The sequence below is a fragment of the Aspergillus multicolor genome, assembly GCF_047715735.1.
Source record: "Aspergillus multicolor strain CBS 133.54 unplaced genomic scaffold BDW74scaffold_17, whole genome shotgun sequence".
NCBI lineage: Eukaryota > Fungi > Ascomycota > Eurotiomycetes > Eurotiales > Aspergillaceae > Aspergillus > Aspergillus multicolor.
Window position 1 is genome coordinate 262544 of NW_027395968.1, and position 22007 is coordinate 284550.

The 22007-nt window shown below is 52.8% G+C and overlaps 9 protein-coding genes across 9 annotated transcripts; 2 read left to right on the forward strand and 7 right to left on the reverse strand.

Moving 5' to 3' along the window:
- Window positions 1-471: 471 nt before the first annotated feature.
- BDW74DRAFT_34228 (LIM domain-containing protein) lies at window positions 472-3284 on the reverse strand. Its single transcript, XM_073732562.1, has 3 exons — window positions 3052-3284; window positions 2863-2994; window positions 472-2806 (listed from the first exon to the last, which is right to left on the reverse strand). Exons 1-3 carry the CDS (start codon window positions 3155-3157, stop codon window positions 648-650), a joined length of 2397 nt encoding a protein of 798 aa, XP_073582545.1. The 5' UTR covers window positions 3158-3284; the 3' UTR covers window positions 472-647.
- Window positions 3285-5174: 1890 nt separating this feature from the next.
- On the reverse strand, window positions 5175-5965 carry BDW74DRAFT_34241 (uncharacterized protein). The gene has a single exon (XM_073732563.1). The coding sequence runs from the start codon at window positions 5674-5676 to the stop codon at window positions 5221-5223; it is 456 nt and encodes a 151-aa protein (XP_073582546.1). The 5' UTR covers window positions 5677-5965; the 3' UTR covers window positions 5175-5220.
- Window positions 5966-6775: 810 nt separating this feature from the next.
- On the forward strand, window positions 6776-8430 carry BDW74DRAFT_179409 (inositol-3-phosphate synthase INO1; the record flags this gene model as incomplete). The annotated part of the gene is made up of 2 exons (XM_073729462.1): window positions 6776-7482; window positions 7533-8430. 2 exons carry the CDS (start codon window positions 6776-6778, stop codon window positions 8428-8430), a joined length of 1605 nt encoding a protein of 534 aa, XP_073582547.1.
- A 922-nt stretch (window positions 8431-9352) lies between these two features.
- Window positions 9353-10608, reverse strand: BDW74DRAFT_179410 (uncharacterized protein; the record flags this gene model as incomplete). The annotated part of the gene is made up of 5 exons (XM_073729463.1): window positions 9353-9571; window positions 9625-9740; window positions 9791-10031; window positions 10128-10237; window positions 10338-10608. 5 exons carry the CDS (start codon window positions 10606-10608, stop codon window positions 9353-9355), a joined length of 957 nt encoding a protein of 318 aa, XP_073582548.1.
- A 968-nt stretch (window positions 10609-11576) lies between these two features.
- On the reverse strand, window positions 11577-12306 carry BDW74DRAFT_179411 (uncharacterized protein; the record flags this gene model as incomplete). The annotated part of the gene is made up of 2 exons (XM_073729464.1): window positions 11577-11887; window positions 12066-12306. The coding sequence occupies 2 exons, from the start codon at window positions 12304-12306 to the stop codon at window positions 11577-11579; spliced, it is 552 nt and encodes a 183-aa protein (XP_073582549.1).
- A 1278-nt stretch (window positions 12307-13584) lies between these two features.
- On the reverse strand, window positions 13585-15162 carry BDW74DRAFT_155460 (bifunctional alcohol dehydrogenase/S-(hydroxymethyl)glutathione dehydrogenase). The gene is made up of 6 exons (XM_073724836.1): window positions 15015-15162; window positions 14948-14962; window positions 14760-14874; window positions 14578-14713; window positions 13893-14530; window positions 13585-13836 (listed from the first exon to the last, which is right to left on the reverse strand). Exons 1-6 carry the CDS (start codon window positions 15033-15035, stop codon window positions 13622-13624), a joined length of 1140 nt encoding a protein of 379 aa, XP_073582550.1. The 5' UTR covers window positions 15036-15162; the 3' UTR covers window positions 13585-13621.
- A 766-nt stretch (window positions 15163-15928) lies between these two features.
- Window positions 15929-17233, reverse strand: BDW74DRAFT_34300 (Ldh family oxidoreductase). The gene has a single exon (XM_073732565.1). The coding sequence runs from the start codon at window positions 17041-17043 to the stop codon at window positions 15961-15963; it is 1083 nt and encodes a 360-aa protein (XP_073582551.1). The 5' UTR covers window positions 17044-17233; the 3' UTR covers window positions 15929-15960.
- A 1895-nt stretch (window positions 17234-19128) lies between these two features.
- BDW74DRAFT_34310 (cupin domain-containing protein) lies at window positions 19129-20053 on the forward strand. The gene has a single exon (XM_073732566.1). The coding sequence runs from the start codon at window positions 19163-19165 to the stop codon at window positions 19736-19738; it is 576 nt and encodes a 191-aa protein (XP_073582552.1). The 5' UTR covers window positions 19129-19162; the 3' UTR covers window positions 19739-20053.
- BDW74DRAFT_179415 (zinc-dependent alcohol dehydrogenase family protein) lies at window positions 19906-21078 on the reverse strand (the record flags this gene model as incomplete). The annotated part of the gene is made up of 3 exons (XM_073729465.1): window positions 19906-20375; window positions 20431-20880; window positions 20937-21078. The coding sequence occupies 3 exons, from the start codon at window positions 21076-21078 to the stop codon at window positions 19906-19908; spliced, it is 1062 nt and encodes a 353-aa protein (XP_073582553.1).
- Between the last annotated feature and the right edge of the window lie 929 nt (window positions 21079-22007).

The window sequence follows — 22007 nt, forward strand, 5'->3', positions numbered from 1 at the left end:
TCATGAGAAGATTCAGGCCGCGTCCTGATTCCGAGATGTGATGAACGGATATATAGATATATAATTGATTTCATAGTCTTCTATGCAACTAGGTACGGAGTACCGGTACAATACAACCTATGTAGTCAACCATCCTTGTATAGTATCTGAACACTATACCTATCTAGATTTGCTAATAATAAGTATGCATGAACAGCCAGCATCAGCACGTAATTATCCAATGTCCAGCACAACAAAAGTAATTGTGCAAAGAAGAGATGCAAGGTACGGCAAGCATAGGTCAGGTATCAATTAAGCTAAAGTTGGAATGTATTATTGCTTTCGAAGCAATCCCGAACGAGTGGTAGGTGGTCAAAAGATCAAAGATAAATATGGACAAGAATGCAATGGGTCAAAAGGGGTATAAGTGTAAGTGAACTCGGTGAGTAGTCCAGCCGAGGAAGAAAAGAATTTAAAAGGGATAATAAGGCAAAACATGGCTCGTCGGCAAAAGGTAAAAGAAAGACGTGGTGGTACATATCGCAAAAATAGATATTGGTGCAAAAAGCAAAAATGCCTCCGATCTAGCGCCTGTATATTGTAGGGTATGATAAAATATGGACTTCAAGATTTTAAAACACCGATGGGAAGAAGCAAAGTCGAGACGTTCAAATCATGTTCATGAGTTTTGTGGTTCGCCGTTCGGGGAATCGGCGAGCGCCACCAGGTGGTCCTCCTGGCGGTCCGAGTTGGTTTGGTGAGGGTGAGGGTGGAGGACGACCATAGGGAGCTGGTCCTGGGCCTGGTTTACGGCCGGGGACGGGACCGGGATTGTACGGACCGGGTGGACCAGGCGGACGAGGTGCGCGACCTCGGCCTCGGCCCGAACCTGGATAGCCTGGGGGAGGTAGACGGCCGCGGGATGAAGGAGGGGGCATGGGCATGCCTGGGGGAGCGAGAGGTGAGGAAGGCATAGTCGGGCGTCGGAAGCGATGGGGCGAGACGGAGGAAGCAGCGCGCCGGGCATCTCGCTCGCAGTAGACGAAGCCGTCCCACTCGAAATATTCGCCCTGGAGGTCTATATTGCAGGTCCGGCATCGGAGACAGTCGACGTGGAACTTTTGGCGATCTCCGGGACCGGGTCCGGTACGTTCGTTTGTCTCGAGGTACTCGCCCTCGATACCCTCGTGGCATCCGGCGCAAATTGAGCCATTACGCTCGTGGTAATGTCTCGCGCAGTAAGGGCGGTCGTTTAGGACATAGAAGTCGTTTGTTTCGAACGGGAGGCGGCATTGGAAGCAGACGAAGCAGGCGCGATGGTAGCGGCCAGTCAGGCGGCCGTCTGCGGAGGAGATTGACTTGCCTATAATCATCTCGCCGCAGCCACGGCAGGGTCCTCGTGGTTTGGATTGTTGTGGACGGGGTGTGGGTTCCGTAGCGGCTCGTGATAGGAGTTTCCGCTCCTGCATGTCCTCAGGGTTATGAGAGCTTTGTGGACTCCTTGGGCTTCGCGGACTCCGCGGGCTATGCGGCATTTGAGAGCCTTGAGGAATTTCAGGAATTAGTGATAAGTCGCCGCCTTTAGAGAGGGCGGGGTCTGTAGGTGAATCGGGACTGAAGAGGTTTTCAAGGATACGAGGAGGTTCGAGAATCGTGGGACTTTCCGAGTGGACTTCGTTGGGGTGTTCTGAGTATGATGTAGTTTCTTTGCGAGGGTCTTCAACGACAGGACCGAGGCGGGTCAGATCAGACAGTTTCCGCCTGGACATGCTGACATCGGATTGAATGCTTGACAGAGAAGTGCCGCTTCTGGTGTCTGATGGTGATGAATCCGAAGAGGTAGTCGAATCTTCCACGGCATCGTCATTTATGTCAAGACCCAGAGCGCGAGCGAAGTTAGACACTGAGATTGCACTGTCGTCAGTAGCGTCCGAGTTCTTCCTGTGCATGTCGCCTTGCCCATTCTGGTCTGCAGCGTTGGGCTGGAGGTAGTCCGCTGCCGATGGCTTGAAAGCCTTGTATTCAACCTTTTCGGATTCGGCTGGTGATATCGACCGGAAGTCGGGTTCCGGTAAATCGAGAGGAGGTCCATATGTGCTCTGCGCCGGACTGCTGAAGAATAGCTCAGCGGATCCACGTGAACTGCTCAGGCGCTCCGAATTTGCGGCCGATGATACTCGTAAGGGGCTGGCAGCTGGTTTGTCGAGGGCACCACCAAAATCAAACCCGCTGTGAACTTCGTTCTTACCCTCCCGCCTTGCTGAGATGTCAGACATGGACGAGTCCGAGAAGACGGAGTGGAACACATTTGGCGGAGACTGCGGAATGGGAGGTATATCTTCCTCATATCTGTAACCAGCCAAGGCGACACTTCCAAAAGACGGCCGCCGGCTCGAGATTGCGGTTGACCGTTTCGAGTTTCGATCACCGTACCGCGTACTCGCCAAGGATGTCCTATAGCTGCTTTTGCTGTCCACAGAAACAGAATGCTTATGCGTATATGATGTATCATCCTTCGGCAACGGCGGTGGCGGTTGTTCCTCTTGTGAGGCGAGTGGTGAATGTGCGCTATGCGGTGGGCGATCGAAATCCTTGTTTGACGCTTCTGTAGATCCAGGTGCTTCCTTCACTGTCATACCATTTACCCGTCGCCCGGACATCGATCGAGGTAGCGGGAAATTCGGAATACCCTCACCGCTATCATCCGTACTGGGGCGCTGGGGAAGTGGAGCTGTCCGCAGCGGGAAGCGCGATCCTGGCGATGCGGAAAGGGGAGAGGGGTAAAGATTGTCGTCCGGCCCGGTAGTTGGTTGTAGAAATGGTTGATCTATGAAGAGCGGTCGTTAACATAGGATGCCGCGGTGCCAAGTCATGCAAACATACTAGCTCTGAGAGGGTCGATATTTGTTGGCGGCGATGCACGCCCAGCCTTTGAAGACCATGCATCCTGCGACCCTAATGTTGGTCTTCGTATTGACTTGGGAGGTGGTGGAGGGGACGGTGTTCGCGATATCGCTGCGCGCGAGGATTTAGCAACGCGGATAGCTTCAGGAGCACTGATCAGATACTTACCAATTGCAGATTTCGCGCAGACATGATCTCCCATCGCCAGAATGTCAACGTTGACCCCACAGTCCGAACATTTGATCATGGGCAAGTCGCCTAAGTCTGATGCCATCTTGCAGACAGACACGCGGTCTTCAATGCCAACTCCCCCCGTTGTTAGAAAACCATCCGACTTGGCAGCTCAATCATCGGTCGTGTACGCGTCCACACAATAATCCGTTACGTTGCGTAATCCTTTGTACTCCTAGCAGATGTCGTGGCCAGCGCGCGATCGATACGGGGTAGTTGAGGGATGATGTGAAGTGGATGGAGGTTTGTTGATGTCGAAGGGCGATGGAGAAGCAATTAGAGCGAGAACGGGCAATATTAATTAATGTTGTGAGGCGTGGCCAATGGCAGGCGCTGATAATTATAACAAGAAATCGATAATATCGTTGCATTATAGCGACAGTGGGCCTGACCAACGCCAGGCCTCGTGCGGGCGAGGTTCAAGAGTTGGATTAAGAACCATCCGGGCAACACGCGTTCTCAACGTCAGCCTTCCCTTCCCATTCCCGCCTCACTCGATCAAACAGCCTCACCAGGTATTTAGTCCAGCCATCATGCCATACCGTCTTTCTATTTCTAACCCTACGTTTCTCGATAGTCATCCCGAGCGAACCTTCAGCGTTGACCGCCGCCGCAGCCTTGCCATCGCCGTCGTTACCCCTTTTCCAGTTCCACCCTCAAAGGTCTCCTCCCCACTAGTGAACCGTTTATGTGCAGAGATCCGAATGGAGTCAAGTTGCGATCCTCCTGAACCGGCTAGCCCAGCCACTAGCCCCTGAAGAGCGATTCATGAGCCGTGTATCCCTCCGCAGATCGCTCAGGGGGCCGACCGCTCACGGGCGCTCTGCTCCATCTGATCAACGCCTTGTTCCGCTCCTTCGTCTGAATAAATCGACTGATTCGCCTTGAATCGACACATATCTTATCCTAGACCGGCATGCAGTACTGCACGAGCCTTCGCGTGCGCTACTTGCTTTTTCCTCGAAGGAAGATTACTCCGCTTGGGGTCTGTCTCTGTCGGAGTATATATGGAGTCTCTCATCGCATCATCGGGTTTCTTTGACCTCGTCTCAGGATACGGTTTAGACGCCACACAACGATGACGCGTGATTACCGGATCTGACTCCTTACGAAGTACCCGACGCCGTGGCTCCTGTAAGACGAACTCAAAGATCGGGCCCCGTCTGTAGGGTGCCGAAAACCATTGCTCATTATCTTGACTTACTACTCAAACAGGCTACGGTCAGGAAGCCTGAAGCATCTACGACGCAGCTATTGCGGGCCCAGCAGAGTCATGTTTTTACTACGCCCACCGTCCCCTGACTTGCAGTTCCGGAAGGACACCACGGAGTATCAAGCTCCGTCATCTGTAAACCACAAATTCAGCCTCGTCAGTCGTCACTGAGTTGGACTTGGACGTCATCTCTCTTTGTGACATGTCTCTGGCGGTACGCCGAGCATAGACTTATTGAACTTTGCCGGGGTAATATCAAGACCCTGTAGAAAGCAGATCATTCAGCGCAACCAGCAAACCACAAATCCCGCTGGTTACCGAAGCAATATCTTCCTCAGAGGTGTAGACCAATCGACTTGTCTCGCCTTTGTAATCACTCATTCTCAAAAGCAGCGACTCAGCGAGAGCTTCGAGACTTGTCGATTGGTCCACGCCAGTCGATCCCCAAGGTCAGTGATCGCTGAGCACTGATCTCTAAATTTGGAAGACGATGATCGGTTCGCGAGACATGCCCCCTGAGTTCCTTTGCCGAGTCATGATGTCGTTTCATCTTCATGCAGCGGTCGTTCCGCTGCCATGGAAACAAAGTTATGCAGAAGATGTTGCGTTTCGGCCCCGGAATATCCTCGCTCACATGTTAGAACTGTACGCATGGCAAAATGCGACCGATGCCCTTGGCACTGTTAGTTTCCTGATGATAGCCAGCAGTAAGCGACTTGAGATGCCTAACTATCATCTCCACTCTAGTTAGACCAAATCCCTTGGCTCTGGCGAGAACGAAACGGATCCTCTTCAGTTTAAGCGAGCCCAGGGTCTTGCATGGAAAAGTCGCATTTTTGCAAGCTTCACACGAACACAGGACGGGCCACGATCGCTGAACATTGATCAGAACCTCAGAAGCTTCCGCAAACAATCATTAGTCGTTGCCCACGGAGAGCGTTCAGGGGCGCTTTCGGCTTGCGGGAAGAATCGAACCATGGAACCCCATCCGAGCTTTCCGCCGGCAGCTGCGCACAAACCAGGTGCACTGGTCTCAAACTTTCGCCCAATTCCAGCACTTGGAAGAGCGAGACGAGTCTCAACCTCATTTCCTCTTGGAGACATATTGCATTGATCGAGACGGGTGAGTCGACACCGAGTTTCTCTCGTAGCACAGTGTGCAGAGGTCTTATCCGGTTCCGGCCCTTTGGTGGTGGTGAGCGGAGTGCTGTCAGCGTTGGATTGCGGGTCTCCTCCAGACTGCGGAGTGCTTGACAGAAGCTCATGATTGGAGAAAGGGGCGATATGCTAGCCGTTCTCCATCCTCTCCAGGCAACCAACTTAACGTTCACTTCCTGCCAGCACTCCATTAACGAGAGTAGACGCCAGCTGGAGCTGACTATGATCCCCTCAGAGTCCGATCCAAGGAATCATACGACATTGTAGAATGGTAGAGGTGCAAGGAAACCGACAAGAAGTTCTGGTGGAGCCTCAAACCAGAAAAGCTCAAAGGATAGGACAGTTGGAACCTGCTCGCAAGGAAACCTTCAATGTGCCAATCTAATCCGTACCGTAGCCGAGCTCCCGTGGGGGAATTGCCAGCGTTGGGCAGAGCTGTCGAGATCGTCAGCGACAACAAAGCAGCTGGAGTTCATATCGGTTCTTGAGCGAGACCGAGAAAGCCAGTTATCGAACGATATCCCAGACGGTACGGTGTAGGATATGGTGTGATAGCAGTGCGTCGAGAGTCGAGACTCGTGTCGAGGGGACAGCAAGTCCCTCTCAGGCTCTCACCGCAAGTCTCTGGGGACCGTGTTTGTGCTCGTGCCCCGCCATCAAGGGTTAAGAATCAATAGCCCAGGCTCCCGGTGATTGGCTGCAAATGGTACCTGGCCTCGGAGCGAGAAGGAATACGCTGCGGCTGGGCAGTCTTCGTCCGGTTCGGGGATGCGGGCGGATAAGAAGATAAACGTGACCGGAGTCGAGTGTCCCGCGGGACATTATAAAGTGTCCTCCCCTCCTTCCCTCTGCCCACCTCTTTCTCTCTTTCACCCCCAGAACACTCCATTGACCTCAGTCCCAAGCTCAATCCGTTGCTATTTTCTAAGGTCTTTTGATCACACTCTTCTCCGAGGCGTGATCGCTTAAAACACCGTCAAAATTTTCTCCACACTTCTGAACTCGTAAGTTCCCCATACCCCCGTGTTCCCCAGACTGGCTCCGCTCTTTGAAGCCATTGAGTCGACAACTACACAACAGAGTCAACCACGCTTCCTCTGAACAGCTTGCTGACTTTACCGTTTCTAGGCGGCACCACCCGTTCAACGGCCGGCGCTCATCCAACCGTGGCGGAGCACCAGCCAATATAATATACACCCACTAAATAACCACGGCGTTTATCGAACATCCTTAAATCACGCCATCCTCGTCAATACTTGTTCCTGAATTCTTCTCGGAATTCTGAACGCAATGGCTCCCCACGCAAACTCGGATGTTGCTGCCAATGGCGCCGTGAACGGGTCCGCCCAAGCTGCTCGCGCCCCTCTGTTTACCGTCAACTCGCCTAATGTCGAGTACACCGACGCGGAAATCAAGAGTACCTACGCTTACCATACCACTGACATCTCCCGCTCTGCGGATGGCAAGCTTGTCGCCACTCCCAAGGCGGCCAACTACCAATTCAAGGTTGACCGCAAGGTTGGCAAGGTTGGTATGATGTTGGTTGGTTGGGGAGGAAACAACGGTTCCACCGTGACTGCTGGTATTCTCGCCAACCGCCGGAAGCTTACTTGGGAAACCAAGGAAGGACCCCGTGCTGCCAACTATTACGGTTCTCTCGTCATGAGTTCGACCATCAAGCTGGGAACTGACTCCAAGACCGGCGAGGAGATCAACATTCCCTTCAACGACATGTTGCCCATGGTCCACCCCAATGATCTTGTTATTGGTGGCTGGGACATCAGCGGCTTGAACCTTGCTGATTCCATGGACCGCGCTCAGGTTCTTGAGCCTACCCTCAAGCAGCTTGTCCGTAAGGAGATGGTCGAGTTGAAGCCTCTGCCTAGTATCTACTACCCTGACTTCATTGCTGCCAACCAGGAGGACCGTGCAGACAACGTCCTCGAGGGTACCAAGGCTTCCTGGGCTCATGTTGAGAAGATCCAGGCCGATATTCGGTAAGCCACGCCTCCCGCCGCAATCGGAAGATCATCGCTAACTGTAACAGCAACTTCAAGGCTGAGAACGGTCTCGACAAGGTGATCGTCATGTGGACGGCCAACACCGAGCGCTATGCCGACATTATTCCCGGCGTCAACGACACCGCTGAGAACCTTGTGAACTCCATCAAGGCTGGTCATCTCGAAGTCTCTCCGTCGACTGTCTTTGCTGTCGCTTGTATCTTGGACAACACCCCCTTCATCAACGGTTCTCCCCAGAACACCTTTGTCCCTGGTGCAATTGAGCTGGCCGAGAAGCACAATGCTTTCATTGGTGGTGATGACTTCAAGTCTGGCCAGACGAAGATGAAGTCTGCTCTTGTCGACTTCTTGATTAACGCCGGTATCAAGCTCACCTCGATCGCCAGTTACAACCATCTTGGTAACAATGACGGCAAGAACTTGAGCTCCCAGAAGCAGTTCCGCTCCAAGGAGATCTCCAAGTCTAACGTGGTCGATGACATGGTTGCTGCCAACCACATCCTTTACGAGAAGGATGAGCACCCTGACCACTGTGTCGTGATCAAGTACATGCCTGGCGTCGGTGACAACAAGCGCGCTTTGGATGAGTACTACGCCGAGATCTTCATGGGCGGCCATCAGACCATCAGCTTGTTCAACATCTGCGAAGACTCGCTGCTCGCCTCCCCTCTGATTATCGACTTGGTTATCCTTGCTGAGATGATGACCCGTATCTCCTGGAAGGCCAACGAGTCCGCTGACTACAAGGGCTTCCACAGCGTTCTTAGCGTCCTCAGCTACATGCTCAAGGCTCCTTTGACTCCTCCCGGCACTCCGGTTGTCAACTCGCTGGCCAAACAGCGCAGCGCTCTGACCAACATCTTCCGCGCCTGCGTTGGATTGCAGCCCGAGTCTGACATGACTCTTGAACACAAGCTGTTCTAGTCGTCTTCGACGCTTATTTTCCGCTTTGAGGGAACTTTCTCTCAAACGCCTGTCTCTATTCGCCAACTATGCCAACTATAGCCACTCGCTGAATGATATGAGCTCACCAAATCGACATCAAAGTGACTTGATCACAAACAATCTCTTGTAAGCATAAATTTACGCTGTAGCCGTAACTGCTCTTTCATTTACTTCTTGTCGTAATAATCCCTCGCGCGGTGTGTTCCCGGCCATGATCGAGATCATTATGTCCGACTTGTATGCCACCTGCAGCGTATTCATTCAAATGTAGTCCGGAGTATGTCTCATTTCAGAAGTAAGAAGTATTGCAAGCCGCCTAAGCATCAGCACTTGTCCCAGAGAATACACGCTTCGATAACTAACCCAACCTCTAATCTGAATCGGAGTCTTATGCCATTACTAGTGTTCGTATTACCCCTTGCTACCGACAATGCACCGGCCTCCATCTAAACCTCCGCCAACGGCGATGGCCGTCGTAGCACAGAGCCATTCGTCTTCCTCTCGGGGCCCAGCCGTCCCAGGGATGCTTCGATGGAAATCCAGCACGTATAGGCAGCTGGACGCCTCTACTTTGAAACATAAATAAAGTCAGGTTCCTCCGCGTTTTGGGGTACGGGTACGGGTACGGGAGAAGTGGTCTACTGTAATCAAAATCAAGCGAGAGGCTCGATGACATGCGGATGGGTATTTATAGGCGTATATGACGAGTGTCCGTGATCGCACCCGTAGGGACCGTGACTGCTGTAGGGACCAAGGTTGAGTAGATCCGGCGCACTGGCGATATCGGGAACTGGTTTTATGCGGCAGAGCCTATAGTTATTTCGCAAGGATGCGTATCTTCGTCGTGTCACTTCATAGTTTCTTCTCATCTGGCTATGTGCTGAACCGAGCAAAAGTGTGCTCAAACATCAGCGCCGGAGTCAGTATATACCTTCTCCAAGTCCTCGTGGCTGTAAAGGGCGAGCAACTCTTGCGTCTCAATTTCCGCCGCCCCGCTCATACCAAGAACACGGATCAAGAACCACTGCATTTGGAGAAGTTCTAGTGAGGGTAGCGGGTACTCCTCAGGGCCGGCTGTCGTCATTGTAATGATATCTCCCGAGACGGTGCGAGTCGACGGCTTGGTATGCCCGCAATCAGCAATCAGCGTATTCTCCAGGAAATGGTCGAGACCCAATCAAGGGTCGCGGGGAAAGAAGGGCCTTCAGCCAGCGTGTCAAGCTTTGAATATATGTTGCTTTTGGGAGCCAGAAGAAGCGCAATCTCAGTGTTGTCCGGTCCGGCGACATCTCGAGTGGTTAGAGTGAGTGAGTGCAAAGCATCCTGCTTTCCAGAGAACATGCGCGTCTCGGCTCAGGCAGAGTAGGTTTTGGGAGATCTTCTGCTCTTTTGAGGTTTGAAGCGGCTATTCTCCATGAGTTGAGCTCCTCGGCGTTGCAGAATGTTTCCAGTGTCCACCAGAAGTTGTTCTGTTGGAACTGAGGCCTGAGCGACATGTTCACGGGGTATATGTTGACGCCTTCGAGTTCGAGCGGCGAGTGTTCCTTGGTTATGATGCAGTGCTGGTCGCGAGTAACGCACTGTGATGGAAATCAGCACTGCTCATACTTGGTGGTTCCCACAGGAAAAGAGCCAGTAACGATGGTTGACGTGATCGTCAGGCTCAACCTACTTACCAATTCCCTCCTCCTCTCGGACTTCTCGTAGAACCCTGTTCCCAATTCCCACTCCCTGAAATGGTTGAAACACTCCGACGGATCCCTCTCTGAATCTTCCTCCGGGAAATCTATTGCATCCGCTCGACCCTCCCTTACCCGTTATAAACAGAAGCATTAGTCCATACCAAATCCAGACTGGTACCAGCCCTCATAGAGCTTGCCACATACAAGCCAGAACAGCCCTCGTATTCCGATCCCCCATCAAAGCACCCATGATAACCCACTCAGACTGGCGAGCAAGGAACTCGAGCCGATCAATATCAGCCAGCCAGAGCATGGTCCGCGTAATGCTGTCGACGTAGGGCACGACGGCGGCTAATTTGCGTATCAGCTCATGGCGGCGTGGGTCTGCTAGTTCTGGGGCGACGTCAGGATGGGCGGGATGGGCCCGGATTCCGAGATTGGATAGGCGCTTTCCTGGCGATGTTCTTGTGGTCATGGTTGGCTGAAGATTGGCTGAGTTTGGGCAGCGTACGGCGTGTGCGTGCAGAAACGTTGTTCTCGCGAGCGGAAAAGGTGGAAGACTGGGAGTAATGGCGCAAACGGACGGGGAGCTGAGGTGTGAATTCGGAGAGAGTGGGAATAGGGAGCTCTTTTTCATACACAAAAGGAAGGAAAGACGACAATGACAGGCCATAGAACTCAGAATTAAGTCTTTCGAAGAAGATTCGTTAGTTCTGTTGGAGTGAATGAAGGTTAATGACGGGAGGTCGATGTCCATGTCCACGGAGTACAGACTCAACTTCGACTGCCTGCGGAACAAACGCCCGCGGCCAGAAATCCATGCTAGCACAGCAGTAAATTAGTCAGTGTCAGTGCTCGCTTCGAATTCGCATTCTTGACCTGAGGCAATGGTAGATCTCAGCTAAAAGCAAGTCACCGATCAGTTGTTGGACGTTGTGGGGAGTTACCGGAGCAGCAGACCAGCGCTTTCTACCTGAGCGTTTGTGTCTCTGGGATTGATTGGAGTAAATATAATATGTATTACACAATGACTTTGAAGCGAACAGATTGTTAAACAGTGAAGGAGAAAACAATGCAGGAAAGCATGTAATGAGAGGGTAGGTGTATAAAGTGAGAACAAAAAGAACAAACAAAAACACAGACAGAAAGAGCAGACAGAAAGAAGACGACCAGTGAGCCAGGGCCTAAAAAGAGATATTCCCAGCTTACCTGACAGCATGCCATTGGCGCCAAACTGGTCTGGGTCTGCATTAGTATCATATAAATCCCACGTACCTTGATTCTAAGCCACCTATCCCATATGCGTCCTAACCTCAACCGCATCGGGCCACCGAGAAATGTCAAACTTGGGCCATTCTCGCGGCAGCTCGCCGACATCAATAAGGTGACTCCTCAGCCGATGAAGCGCAAGCAGATAGCAATGTTCCCGAGGATGGCGGCCCGTCAGATAGTCCCAGGCAAGGCAGAACTGGGGCCGCGGCCGCCGCCGATGTGGCGAGTCGTCCGGCTCGAGGGTATCGACCAGCGCGATCTGAAACGTCTCTCAAACATCCAGCCGGCGCGAGTTGAAATCCGGGATATTGGGGCCTGCAAAGGGATTCCGGACATCCTCGCCAGCAGATACAGGACCGCCTCGACGAGCGAGTGCGGGTTCAGCGTCTGGATCCCACGGCCGAATTCTACCCAGGGGCCGGACAGGCCGTTCTTGTATGCGGCCCAGGGGTTGATCCGTGCGGGGGGCAGGCGTCGGTCGTCTGTGAGGATCAGGTGGGGGTCGTTGGCTGCGGGGGGCCCGTGCCGGTAGTCAGGGAGTCACCAGAGGATATCGGACTTTGCGAAGAGAGCGATGGAGGGGCTGTGCATGTGCATGACTCCGTACCTGATGCTGTTCTGCCACCGCGGGCATTCGGGGTCTGCACATGGATGGTAAACCCTTCGCGTCGAGGACTGCGGCGGCCGCGCGGAGGCGGTGGCTCGGGATCACGAATTGGATCTCCTTGCAGGCGTCGTCGACGATTCTTCCTGCTAGGCTTCCTGCTAGGCTTCCTGCTAGGCTTCCTGCTAGGCTTCCTGCCAGCCAGCCCCAGAGGATACTGGGGATGTGGGCATCGTTGAGAATCTGGCCCACCTCGACCGCGTCTGCTGCACCGGGGGGAGCAGGTAGTTGGGGCATTGTTGGCTGTTTATCTCAGGAATAAACTTATAGAACAATGGGCATTGATCGAGTAAACACTTTGCAGTATACGCTGCAAATTCATGGGCCTGTGCACTTGATTTATAATCTTTCCATCTACTGTGAAAGCGCTTTGTGGAGACAAAGACGTTAAAGAACCTCCATCTTCATTCATCTTCGTCATTACAAAAACAGCAGAGTGTTCAATGTTTCTAGCCCTTTGTTGTCTCTGTCACATAACGTGACCACCACTTTCAAGATACAAGAACAAATGAATACGTACAAAGCACGCTGGTTGAGTAATTGATTGCCATTGCGCCTGACCCCTTGTCTGGACTTTTAAGTAACAAATATGGACAAACAGAATAGTCCCGTAATCCGCTACCCTAGGTAGCGAGTGTTGGTCCTCGACTAAAGCAACTGATTATGGGACAATAAACTAAACAGGCCAATACCCGCGGCTATATGCCCCGTCGACCCCATCGGCAGCAGATCCGAGCCGATCGGAAGCCGCCCCGAATCAAGACTCCGTCCCAGGCCCGCCCTCAGCGAATTCCAACTGCTTCACAAATGAGATAGAAAAATTCTAGAGTTCCCATGCGGGGAAGAAACTTGAGCAGCGCGGGCGTAGTTGGAGAAGATAGCGACTGTCGGTGTGGTTGGCCGGGGCTTGGATAGTTTCTGGGCTTGCCACGCTAAGGACTTGTACCTAGACTAGGGTAGCCCTCATACGTAGCTGATGTCATGCCATGGATGCGGGGTAAGACAGTACTTATAGAGAATAAGGTCAGCTATATTATGTAGACGAGTACCCTTGCTCATTATTCTTCTTCCGGCCTCATGCCTCATGCCTCATGCATGCTGTAGGTAGATCATACAAGAACTGGTATTTCCTATAGGTGGAATAAACGTAGAGGCGCGGGGGACCTTGAGAGGGGTTCCGGGAGGTGGGGAACCGGACGGTCAAAAGAGGTAGACGTGTGCTTGCTGTTTGGGCTTCAGGATAATCCGGTTAGCTGCTAAAGGGTTAGTGGAATGGGGGTATAGAGTGGCACCACGTCTTTTTTGGGTTGCGGTGCAGGTACATTATCCATCATCTACATAGTGCGTAAGTATGAGGCCGTATGTACCAATGTCGGTGAGCTTGTGAGGACCTTGCGGATTCCGCCGCATATATTAGACATCTACGTAACCTTCAGCTCCTCTGGAAATCCTAAAAGCTTTATTTTACTCGCTCTACATCCAACGCCGAGGTTGCATACTTGCTTCATATTTCATATCTCATTCCGCTACATACAACTTTTATATAAGGTATTTATGACAGGTCAACAACGCAGCGAATGCAGTCGCCAGCCTTCATCTGCTCGAAAGCAGTGTTGATGTTGGACAGAGGCTCGCGGTGGGTGATGAACTCGTCGACCTTGAGATTGCCGTTGAGGTAGTCGTCCACGAGGCCAGGGAGCTGGGTGCGACCCTTGATACCACCGAAGGCGCATCCGCGCCATACGCGACCGGTAACGAGCTGGAATGCTGTGGTGAGTTAGCCAGCGATCTAAAGACCTTAAGTGTAGATGGTGGATGCTTACGTCGGGTAGAGATCTCCTGGCCAGCAGCAGCAACACCAATGACGATACTCTCACCCCAACCCTTGTGGCAGGCCTCGAGGGCAGCGCGCATGACGCCCACGTTACCCGTGCAGTCGAAGGTGTAATCGCAGCCGCCGTCGGTCATCTCGATGAGCTTCTCCTGGATCGTCTGGCCGTTGAGCTTGGTGGGGTTGACAAAGTGGGTGGCGCCGAACTTGCGCGACCACTCCTCCTTGGCGTCGTTGACGTCGACGGCAATGATCATGCCGGCCTTGTTCTTGACGGCGCCCTGCATGACGGAAAGACCAACGCATCCAGCGCCGAAGACGGCGATGTTGGAGCCCTCCTCCACCTTGGCGGTCACGACGGCGGCACCGTAGCCGGTGGTGATACCGCAGCCGAGCAGGCACGATCGGTCGGTGGGGATCTTCTCGGTCACGGTGACGACGGAGATGTCGGCGACGACGGTGTACTGGGAGAAGGTGGAGGTGCCCATGAAGTGGAGGAGGTCCTTGCCGCGGGCCTTGAAGCGGGAGGTGCCGTCGGGCATAACACCCTTTCCTTGGGTGGCGCGGATCTTTCCGCAGAGGTTGGTCTTGCCGGACTTGCAGAACTTGCACTCGCGGCACTCGGGGGTGCTACGGTTGTTAGCTGGGGGCTTTTTTTAGCTGCCGCCGGAACGTACTAAAGGGCAACGACATAGTCGCCGGGCTTTACAGAGGTGACGCCCTCACCGACGGACTCGACGATACCGGCACCCTCGTGTCCGAGGACGACGGGGAAAGCTCCCTCGGGGTCCTTTCCAGAGAGTGTGTAGGCATCTGCTATTGTCAGCGGGATTCGATGCGACTCGATAAAAAGACGAACCTGTGTGGCAGACACCGGTGTGAAGGACCTGAATGCGAACCTCGTGGGCCCTGGGAGGAGCGACCTCGACGTCTTCAATGGAGAGGGGCTCACCGGCCGCCCACGCGACCGCCGCCTGCAAGCTTCAGTTGGTACACGATCTCGAAATGCCCATTGTTTATTCATTCTGCGCCCAGATCGGTCCTTACCTTGCAAGTGATGGTCTAGAGCAATTAGTCCATGTTTCACAAGTAAATCATAGCAAGAGAAGCTTACCTGGCCGACAGTGCTAGCCATGATGACAGTGGTGTGAAGATTTCGGATGGATGGAGAGGAAAGGAAGAGCGTGGGAGGATGAAGCGGAAGAAGAGAAATAAAAGCGATCAAAGAATCGAGAAATAGATTGCTCCAATGGATAGGGCCGGAAGGGAAAAGAATAAGAAGAAGCAAAGACGCAAAGAAGAGGCAGAAAAGTGGTAAGGCGTGAGGGGAGAGGGGGTGGGGTTGATGAGGGGCCGCCTCTCTATCACGAATGCGATCGCGTCTCGCTGCTGCTATCCCGCGGCTTTAACGAGTAATATAATTATCCTCCTGGCAGCTTTTACTCTCTTTGCTTCTTAGCTCTCCTCATTCTCCGCATGGCAATTGAGTCATCGACATGAGGAGTATAAAGATTTGGAGACGCCGACGGTCCAGATTGCTTGTCTGGCAGATATCTATCACGGGCGTCATCGCTCAAGAGTGGGCTGGCCGAGCATCAACCGGACCGTACGGCGTACGAGGTCTCATCTCATCTAATCTGCGAGGCACAAGCTATTACCATCACCGATGGCTAATCTCATGTATCTTGTTCTTCCCATCTACCGAACTGAACCCCTTCTTGGAGCTGCGATGCGTGCAGCTATCCCGATATGGCGAAAAGATCCGGTCGAAGCCGGTCCCGCCAAGCCTTCCATCGGGTGTCCTCCCGATCACCTGAGCGGAGACGAGGGGCTCGGAGAGGGACTGAAGTATGATAGTAAATCAATGTTCTAAACATATGCTGCTTTTTGGGTACTTTTGGTGCTTCTATGTAATGTGCTACAGAGCTCAAGCTCATACAAGTCGATGCAAAGCACCGCTTGAGAAACCTCATTGATGAATGTTACAATCCGCCTGCTAGCAAAAATATATACCGTATAGATCGTCCATGGCACCATCACCACCTGCACAAAATAAATAACTACTTAACCACCAACCTTTCCGCCCCAACTAAGTCCGCCTCCCTATTAAGATTCGCAATTTCCCCCTCCGTAAACGGAATCCCCTCCTTGAGTCTCTTCTCCCGATTAAGCTGCTCAATTTCCCCGGGATAAAAGATCCTCTCAACACCCCCCATCTTCTCAGACCCAACAACCCTCTGATAAAGATAATCCATGCGGCTCTTAAAGTCCTCCAAACTCACAAAGAGGTCCGGCTTAATAGCCAGCAAAAAGTGTCCCACATTAGCCGGTTTACTCGGATCATAAGGCCCCGTCACATGGCCCGCAAACGCTGAGCCCGAGAACACACCAGAGAAGACATCCATCATCACTGCGAGGGCTGACCCCTTCGGCCCGCCCATGGGCAGCATCACGCCCTCGAGCGCGCGCGCGGGATCATCGGTGACGTTCCCGTCTTTATCAAGCGCCCAGTCCGTGGGGATCTTCTCGCCGCGTCGGAGAGCCTTATGAATCTTACCCCTCGCCGCAACAGAGGGCGCCATGTCGAGAATGAAAGGCTTCTCCTTTCCCGCCGGCGCACCCGCCGCAATGGGCGACACACCAATGAGTTTCTCCTTGCCTCCCCAAACAGGGAGTGCAGGCGACGAGTTCGTGAAAACAAGGGCCATCATGCCGGCGTCAACAGCCTGCTGCACCAGCCACGCCGACATCCCAAAGTGATTCGAGTGCTTGACGGAGACCAAGCCGAGTCCGAATTCGCGTGCCATCTCGATAGCCCGCGCCATGCCCATGTGCGCCGACACAAATCCGAATGTGTTCTTGCCGTCGACAGAGGCGGCAATGGGCGTGATCTGGGTGAGTTGAGGCTCTGCCGCGGGGTCGAGGACGTTCTGGCGGATGCGCTGCATGTATGAGGGGATGCGGTTTGCGCCGTGGGTGTCGACCCCGCGGAGGTCAGCTTGTACGAGGCACGAGGCGATTATGGTGGCGTGGGAGGGGGGGACATCGTTGGCGATTAGGATTCTGTGGACGAAGGACTCCAGGGTTGAGGGGTTGATGTGGTGGATTTTCTGGGTGGTGGTTGGTTCGGACATTGTGAGCATAAGCGGTGAATGTAGTCTTATGACGATATTGTGAGAGGCTCTGGCGGTTCCTTTTTTCTGAGTGTCAAATTGCCTGGTGTTTGGTATCTTTTCGTGGAATTTTTGAAGCTTTTATGTATGGTTCAAGACAAGACAAGATCGAGCGTGTTTCGGAGCATCCGCGGTCGGAGCTCGGAAGCACTCCGTCGACGGGCAATCCCGACCAAGGTACCCAGGTCATATAGACGGAATACAATTCCAGCAATGACAAATGCCATCGACGAGGCTCTTCTCGCATCCACGATTCTAGACACCCGCTTACACATGGTTCAAGGCACCGAAGTAAGAAGAAGAGAGTAGAGCCTGAACCGGTATCATGCTATTGGGGGGTTCCCTATCAGATGTCTGGCGAAGAAGACCACATAGAAATATCTATCATACATCGGTGTGCGATGTTTCTCCTAAGTTTAGTATTCATCCAGCAACGGCAACATCGATATAATCAGACAATAAAACGATGAAACGAAAATAATGTAACCTCAATACCCGGGACCCTTCAATCAACCAACAGGACTTTCAGTTCCCAGATAACCTATGGAGCTTTTGCATGAGTTTGGCGAATCCAGTTGGCTTGAAGTTGGAGTGTCTGGAGTTTATAGCGATCTGGCCATCATGGTGTTGATCTGCCCAGGTAACGTGTAGCTGTTGGTCGCGTCTCTCGCGACGGTCCTTGAACACTGCTCGGCGAGGGCTAGGATTTGAAGCGGACCTTGATTTGTCATTGCGAGTACTTTTCGATTTGTAATCTCTGTAGGGTTCTGACTTTTCCTTACTAGAGATCTTTAATTTGTCCTCGCTGGGGTTCTTCGATTCGTCCTTGGTGGTGTTCTCCGGTTCGTCCTTGCTGGGGTTTTTCGGTTTGTCCTTGCTGGGGTTCTTCGACTCTTCCTTGGTGGTGTTCTCCGGCTCGTCCTTGCTGGAGCACCCCAGTTCATCTTGATGGTGAGTCTTCGACTTTGCCTCGCTTGCGCACGTCGATCGTCCTTCGTGGGAACGGCCAGAAACGTCTTCTGTTCTGCATCAGGATGGGTCCAAGAGGAGGTGGAGGGTCATTGTTGGTTTCCCCGCTACCTGGCACTGGGTTCACAAAAATTCGACTATCAGATTGACTGCGTGATGGAAGTGTCGGTGCTGGCACTGGACCTCCGGTTGGACCTCCAGCTGACCCTGACGGCGCTGAACCTGCGGCTGAACCTGAACCTGACGGTGATGGATTTTGAACTGGATCTGCCGGTAATACATCAACTCTAATTTCCGGTGCTGGAAGTCCAGGCAGACCTGGCGATGTTGGATTATCCCGTGATCCATATGTACGTCCAGGTGCATCCGGCACAGGCGCGGGGCCGCCAGATGGGTGTCGCACATTCACATGGTCTTTAAAACTCTTCCAACCTTTTTTGGTTTTTTCTTTAGTTCGATGGGTCAAATCACGCAGAAAATTGGCCATGATTTGAACCAGCTCGATATGGTAATCGGTTCGTTGTGGTTGACTGTTGCCAATGTCGTGAGCGAAGGTCGTTCTAATCGACCGCCGTCAATATCTTCTTGGTGGGGGGCGTCTTAAACAAGTGTCGCCCAGTATCGTAATGTAAGCGAATGTGTGTAATCGCTGTGATCGTAATGGATGTCGTGGTAATTCTCATAAGCGAATGTGGATATGTACGGGAGAGAGAGGGTTGGTTAGAGCGAGGATCCCTCGAGCTGGGGAATTCTCAGTTCTGTTCGAAGCCATGGTTTCTGATAGGGAAGGTGCCTTGCGGTCTAGAGAGGAGGAGGTTGTTGATGGCTCATTTTGGAAGGTACAACTCAGGCCCTGGTGTACTAGGAATCCTGGAGTGCAGGCCGAAGCTTATGCGCGGAGTTTAGAACCCGGAGTATTTTGTCGCGTCGGCGAGCTGAGGTGCCACTGCATGCAGCTGCAGGCCAACTGGCCGTGCTGATCACCTTGTCTTGACCGCATACCCGGTGAGGGGTATCTCACGTCTTACATATAAGCATCTCTCCTCTTTCTTCTATCTGAAGCATTGTTCAACTCACCATCCCAGTTCGCCGAACAGTTCTAAAAAAACCAGCAGCAAGAATGTCCTCACCAAACCCAGGCCAACTCTCTTTGGGCTCCCTCCCGCCAATCACCCGCTACATAACGGGCCACAACAGCGACGGCAAGGCGATCGTCCAGTCGTCAAACCCCGCAGAATGGTCCCCGTTTGAGCACAACACCATGGCATTCACGGTCGCCTACACGACGTCGTCCTTCCCCGCAGACCTGAACAACGACGCCGACCTCAAAGAGCACGAGCGAACTACCTCATCGGGCCAGCTGGGGCTCGTGAACCCGAATGGAACTGTCTGTCGAGTCGTGGACTTCGCGCCCAAGTCGCCGCCGCTCATGCATCGGACACAGAGCTTGGATTATGGGATTGTGCTTGAGGGGGAGATTGAGATGCAGTTGGATTCTGGGGAGACGAAGCTGCTCAAGAGGGGTGATATTGCGGTGCAGAGGGGAACTATGCATGCTTGGCATAATCCGAGCGAGACACAGTGGACGAGGATGGTGTTTGTCTTGCAGGATTGTAAGCCTCTTGTTATTGGGGATGAGAAGCTTGGTGAGGATTTGAGTCAGGCGAAGACGGATGACATCAAGCCTTCTCGTTAGCTTTGGATGGTACCTTGTGTTGTCCTGCTACCATTGATCAGTCGGTTCGACAATGTCGGTAGTGAAAGTGGCCAGGGAAATTGGATACTGGGTTGTGAATGAAAGCAATGGTATTTGGTGGTATGTCAAAATGTTCAAATAGGACTCAGCTCTATACCGTTATTAGTCTAAGCAATCTTGATAACAACCTTTCCAAAGTGCTGCCCGTTCGCCAAGTACTTGAACGCATCTGGCGCCTCTTTGAACGAGAAGACCTTGTTCACCACCGGCTTGATGCCATGTTTCTCGTAGAAAGCAACCATCTCCTCAAACCGGTCCTTAGGGCCGTTGATGATGCCCTTCAGCGTCACGTTCCGAGAGAGAGCGAGAAGGTTCACGTTCGTGCGGTCATCGGGAGCATCGACCTTTCCGCTCAAATATCCAACGCAGTCGATGAGACCACCCCAGGCAATGCAGTTGAAGCTCTTCTTCAACGTCCCCGCACCTCCGACCTCAACGATAATATCGGCTCCGTGGTTGTCCGTCAGCTTCAGCACCTCTTCCTGCCACTCGGGGTTCTTGCGGTAGTTGATCATGTAGTCAGCGCCGAGCTCCTTGGCCTGCTGCAGCTTCTCGTCGGATGAGGAGGTAATGATCGCTGGAAGAACATGGTCAGTTTTCATTCGCAAGGCTGCAGATCGTGAAAGACGTACCCTTCGCACCAGAAGCCTTGGCAATCTGCAGTCCCGAAACAGACACGCCCCCGGTACCTTGGAGAAGGATGTACTCTCCCTCGCCGCCGTTCTGGCCCTTGGGCCGCATGCCGTTGATCGCCATCCAGGCCGTCACCGCCGCAATGGGAAGAGTGGCCGCCTCTTCATCGGACAGGTAGCTCGGGGCGCGGACAAGACCGTGCGCAGGGAACGCACGATATTCTGCGAGGACACCGGGCTGGGGAAGACCAAGACCGCTGGCCATCATCTTCTCCACAACCTGCCCGGTCTGGTGATCGGGGAGGAAAGTCGAAAGCACGCGGTCGCCCTTGTTCCAGCCCGTTACGCCCTCGCCGATCTCAACGATCTCTCCGCACATATCCGAGCATGGTACGAGCGAGGCCTTGTCCTGGCTGACGGATTTGTGGTGGCCGTACAGTCCGCAGCAAACTGTGATTCTCTCCGTTAGGTCTGGGATCTCCAACTCCACCTTTAGGATTGCGCACCTTCATAGTCGCGGTAGTTGAGGGAAACGGCGTTGATCTTGACAAGGACTTCGCCAGGGCCAGCGGATGGCTTTGGCGCTTCGCTCAATGAGAGGCTATCCAAGCCTTGGAGGGAGGTTGTCCATTGCTGAATTGACGACATTGTGGTGAATGCGATGAAGGATAACGGCGAAGTTGAATCGGTCTATCTACCCCTCAACGGCAAAAAACGGCTCAGATAAGGAATGACCTCACACTTTATACTGCTCCACTTGAGCTCTCAATTAATAATCGTGGCCGAGAGCTGGTCGCCCCACAGAAGAACGGCCTGAAGAATTGGAACTTCGCGGAAGTTGGAACCGGGCATCTCGGCGTAGGCTCGGTTGTACCTGAGTCTTGATCGCGCATTTGATCTTGGAGAACGGATGACCTGAAAACGAGCTTGGCTCATAATTGAGCTGGCTGAGTTGAAAGAACGGCATTGAGATGTCTTGGTTGCTGTGTTTGCCTCCCGAGAGGAAGAGTTTTTGGAGTTGAAAGATCTGATACATACCGTAAGCGGTGCCAAGACAACGAACATGGCTGTGCTGATACTCAATAAGGAGACTTGCATAACAATAACCAGAAGGCTTTTCCATACTGCCTTTGGAGACCTCTCCTGCTAGATCAGGGTCCAAAGGGACTCTTGAAGCCACTGCGCGTGCGTACCTACATGATGAAAGGACTGACCAAAGGATACCGTAAGGTAAAAAAGTACGAAGCAAAAGTCTACTGTATAGGGGCGACTTCCTACAACGATCACCATCACTTGGCGCTTTAAATGCCAAAATCTGAGACCTTCTGGTTATTATCTTATGGAAGGACATGCAAGTTTTTCTGGTAATAAGCAGTTGTGGCTTTCCTTGCCCCAAGAGCCCTGGAGTGAATAGTCAATATCTGAGCTGCTGCAACTAAAAAGCCACCATGGCAATACTTACCATGCATCTTATTCACACAGACAGCTTACAGGTTGATTTGGTATTACCAAGAGATGGTGCTGTGGCTGGTGGTTCAAAGTCGCCAGTGGGATGTTTCTGTAAATGCAAGGCTGTG

What these genes read in the sequence shown, in the direction of transcription:
- BDW74DRAFT_155460 (XM_073724836.1), bottom strand. Translation starts at nt 15,035, where the DNA reads ATGGCTAGCACTGTCGGCCAG. An exon ending in GACTATGTCGTTGCCCTTTA is followed by an intron (nt 14,531 to 14,577) that starts GTACGTTCCGGC and finishes TAACAACCGTAG; the next exon opens with CACCCCCGAGTGCCGCGAGT. An exon ending in CCAGGAGATCTCTACCCGAC is followed by an intron (nt 13,837 to 13,892) that starts GTAAGCATCCAC and finishes AACTCACCACAG; the next exon opens with CATTCCAGCTCGTTACCGGT.
- BDW74DRAFT_34228 (XM_073732562.1), bottom strand. Translation starts at nt 3,157, where the DNA reads ATGGCATCAGACTTAGGCGACTTGCCCATGATCAAATGTTCGGACTGT. An exon ending in CTGCGCGAAATCTGCAATTG is followed by an intron (nt 2,995 to 3,051) that starts GTAAGTATCTGA and finishes CCTCGCGCGCAG; the next exon opens with CGATATCGCGAACACCGTCC. An exon ending in TATCGACCCTCTCAGAGCTA is followed by an intron (nt 2,807 to 2,862) that starts GTATGTTTGCAT and finishes CGCTCTTCATAG; the next exon opens with ATCAACCATTTCTACAACCA.
- BDW74DRAFT_34300 (XM_073732565.1), bottom strand. Translation starts at nt 17,043, where the DNA reads ATGCTCACAATGTCCGAACCAACCACCACCCAGAAAATCCACCACATC.
- BDW74DRAFT_34241 (XM_073732563.1), bottom strand. Translation starts at nt 5,676, where the DNA reads ATGGAGTGCTGGCAGGAAGTGAACGTTAAGTTGGTTGCCTGGAGAGGA.
- BDW74DRAFT_34310 (XM_073732566.1), top strand. Translation starts at nt 19,163, where the DNA reads ATGTCCTCACCAAACCCAGGCCAACTCTCTTTGGGCTCCCTCCCGCCA.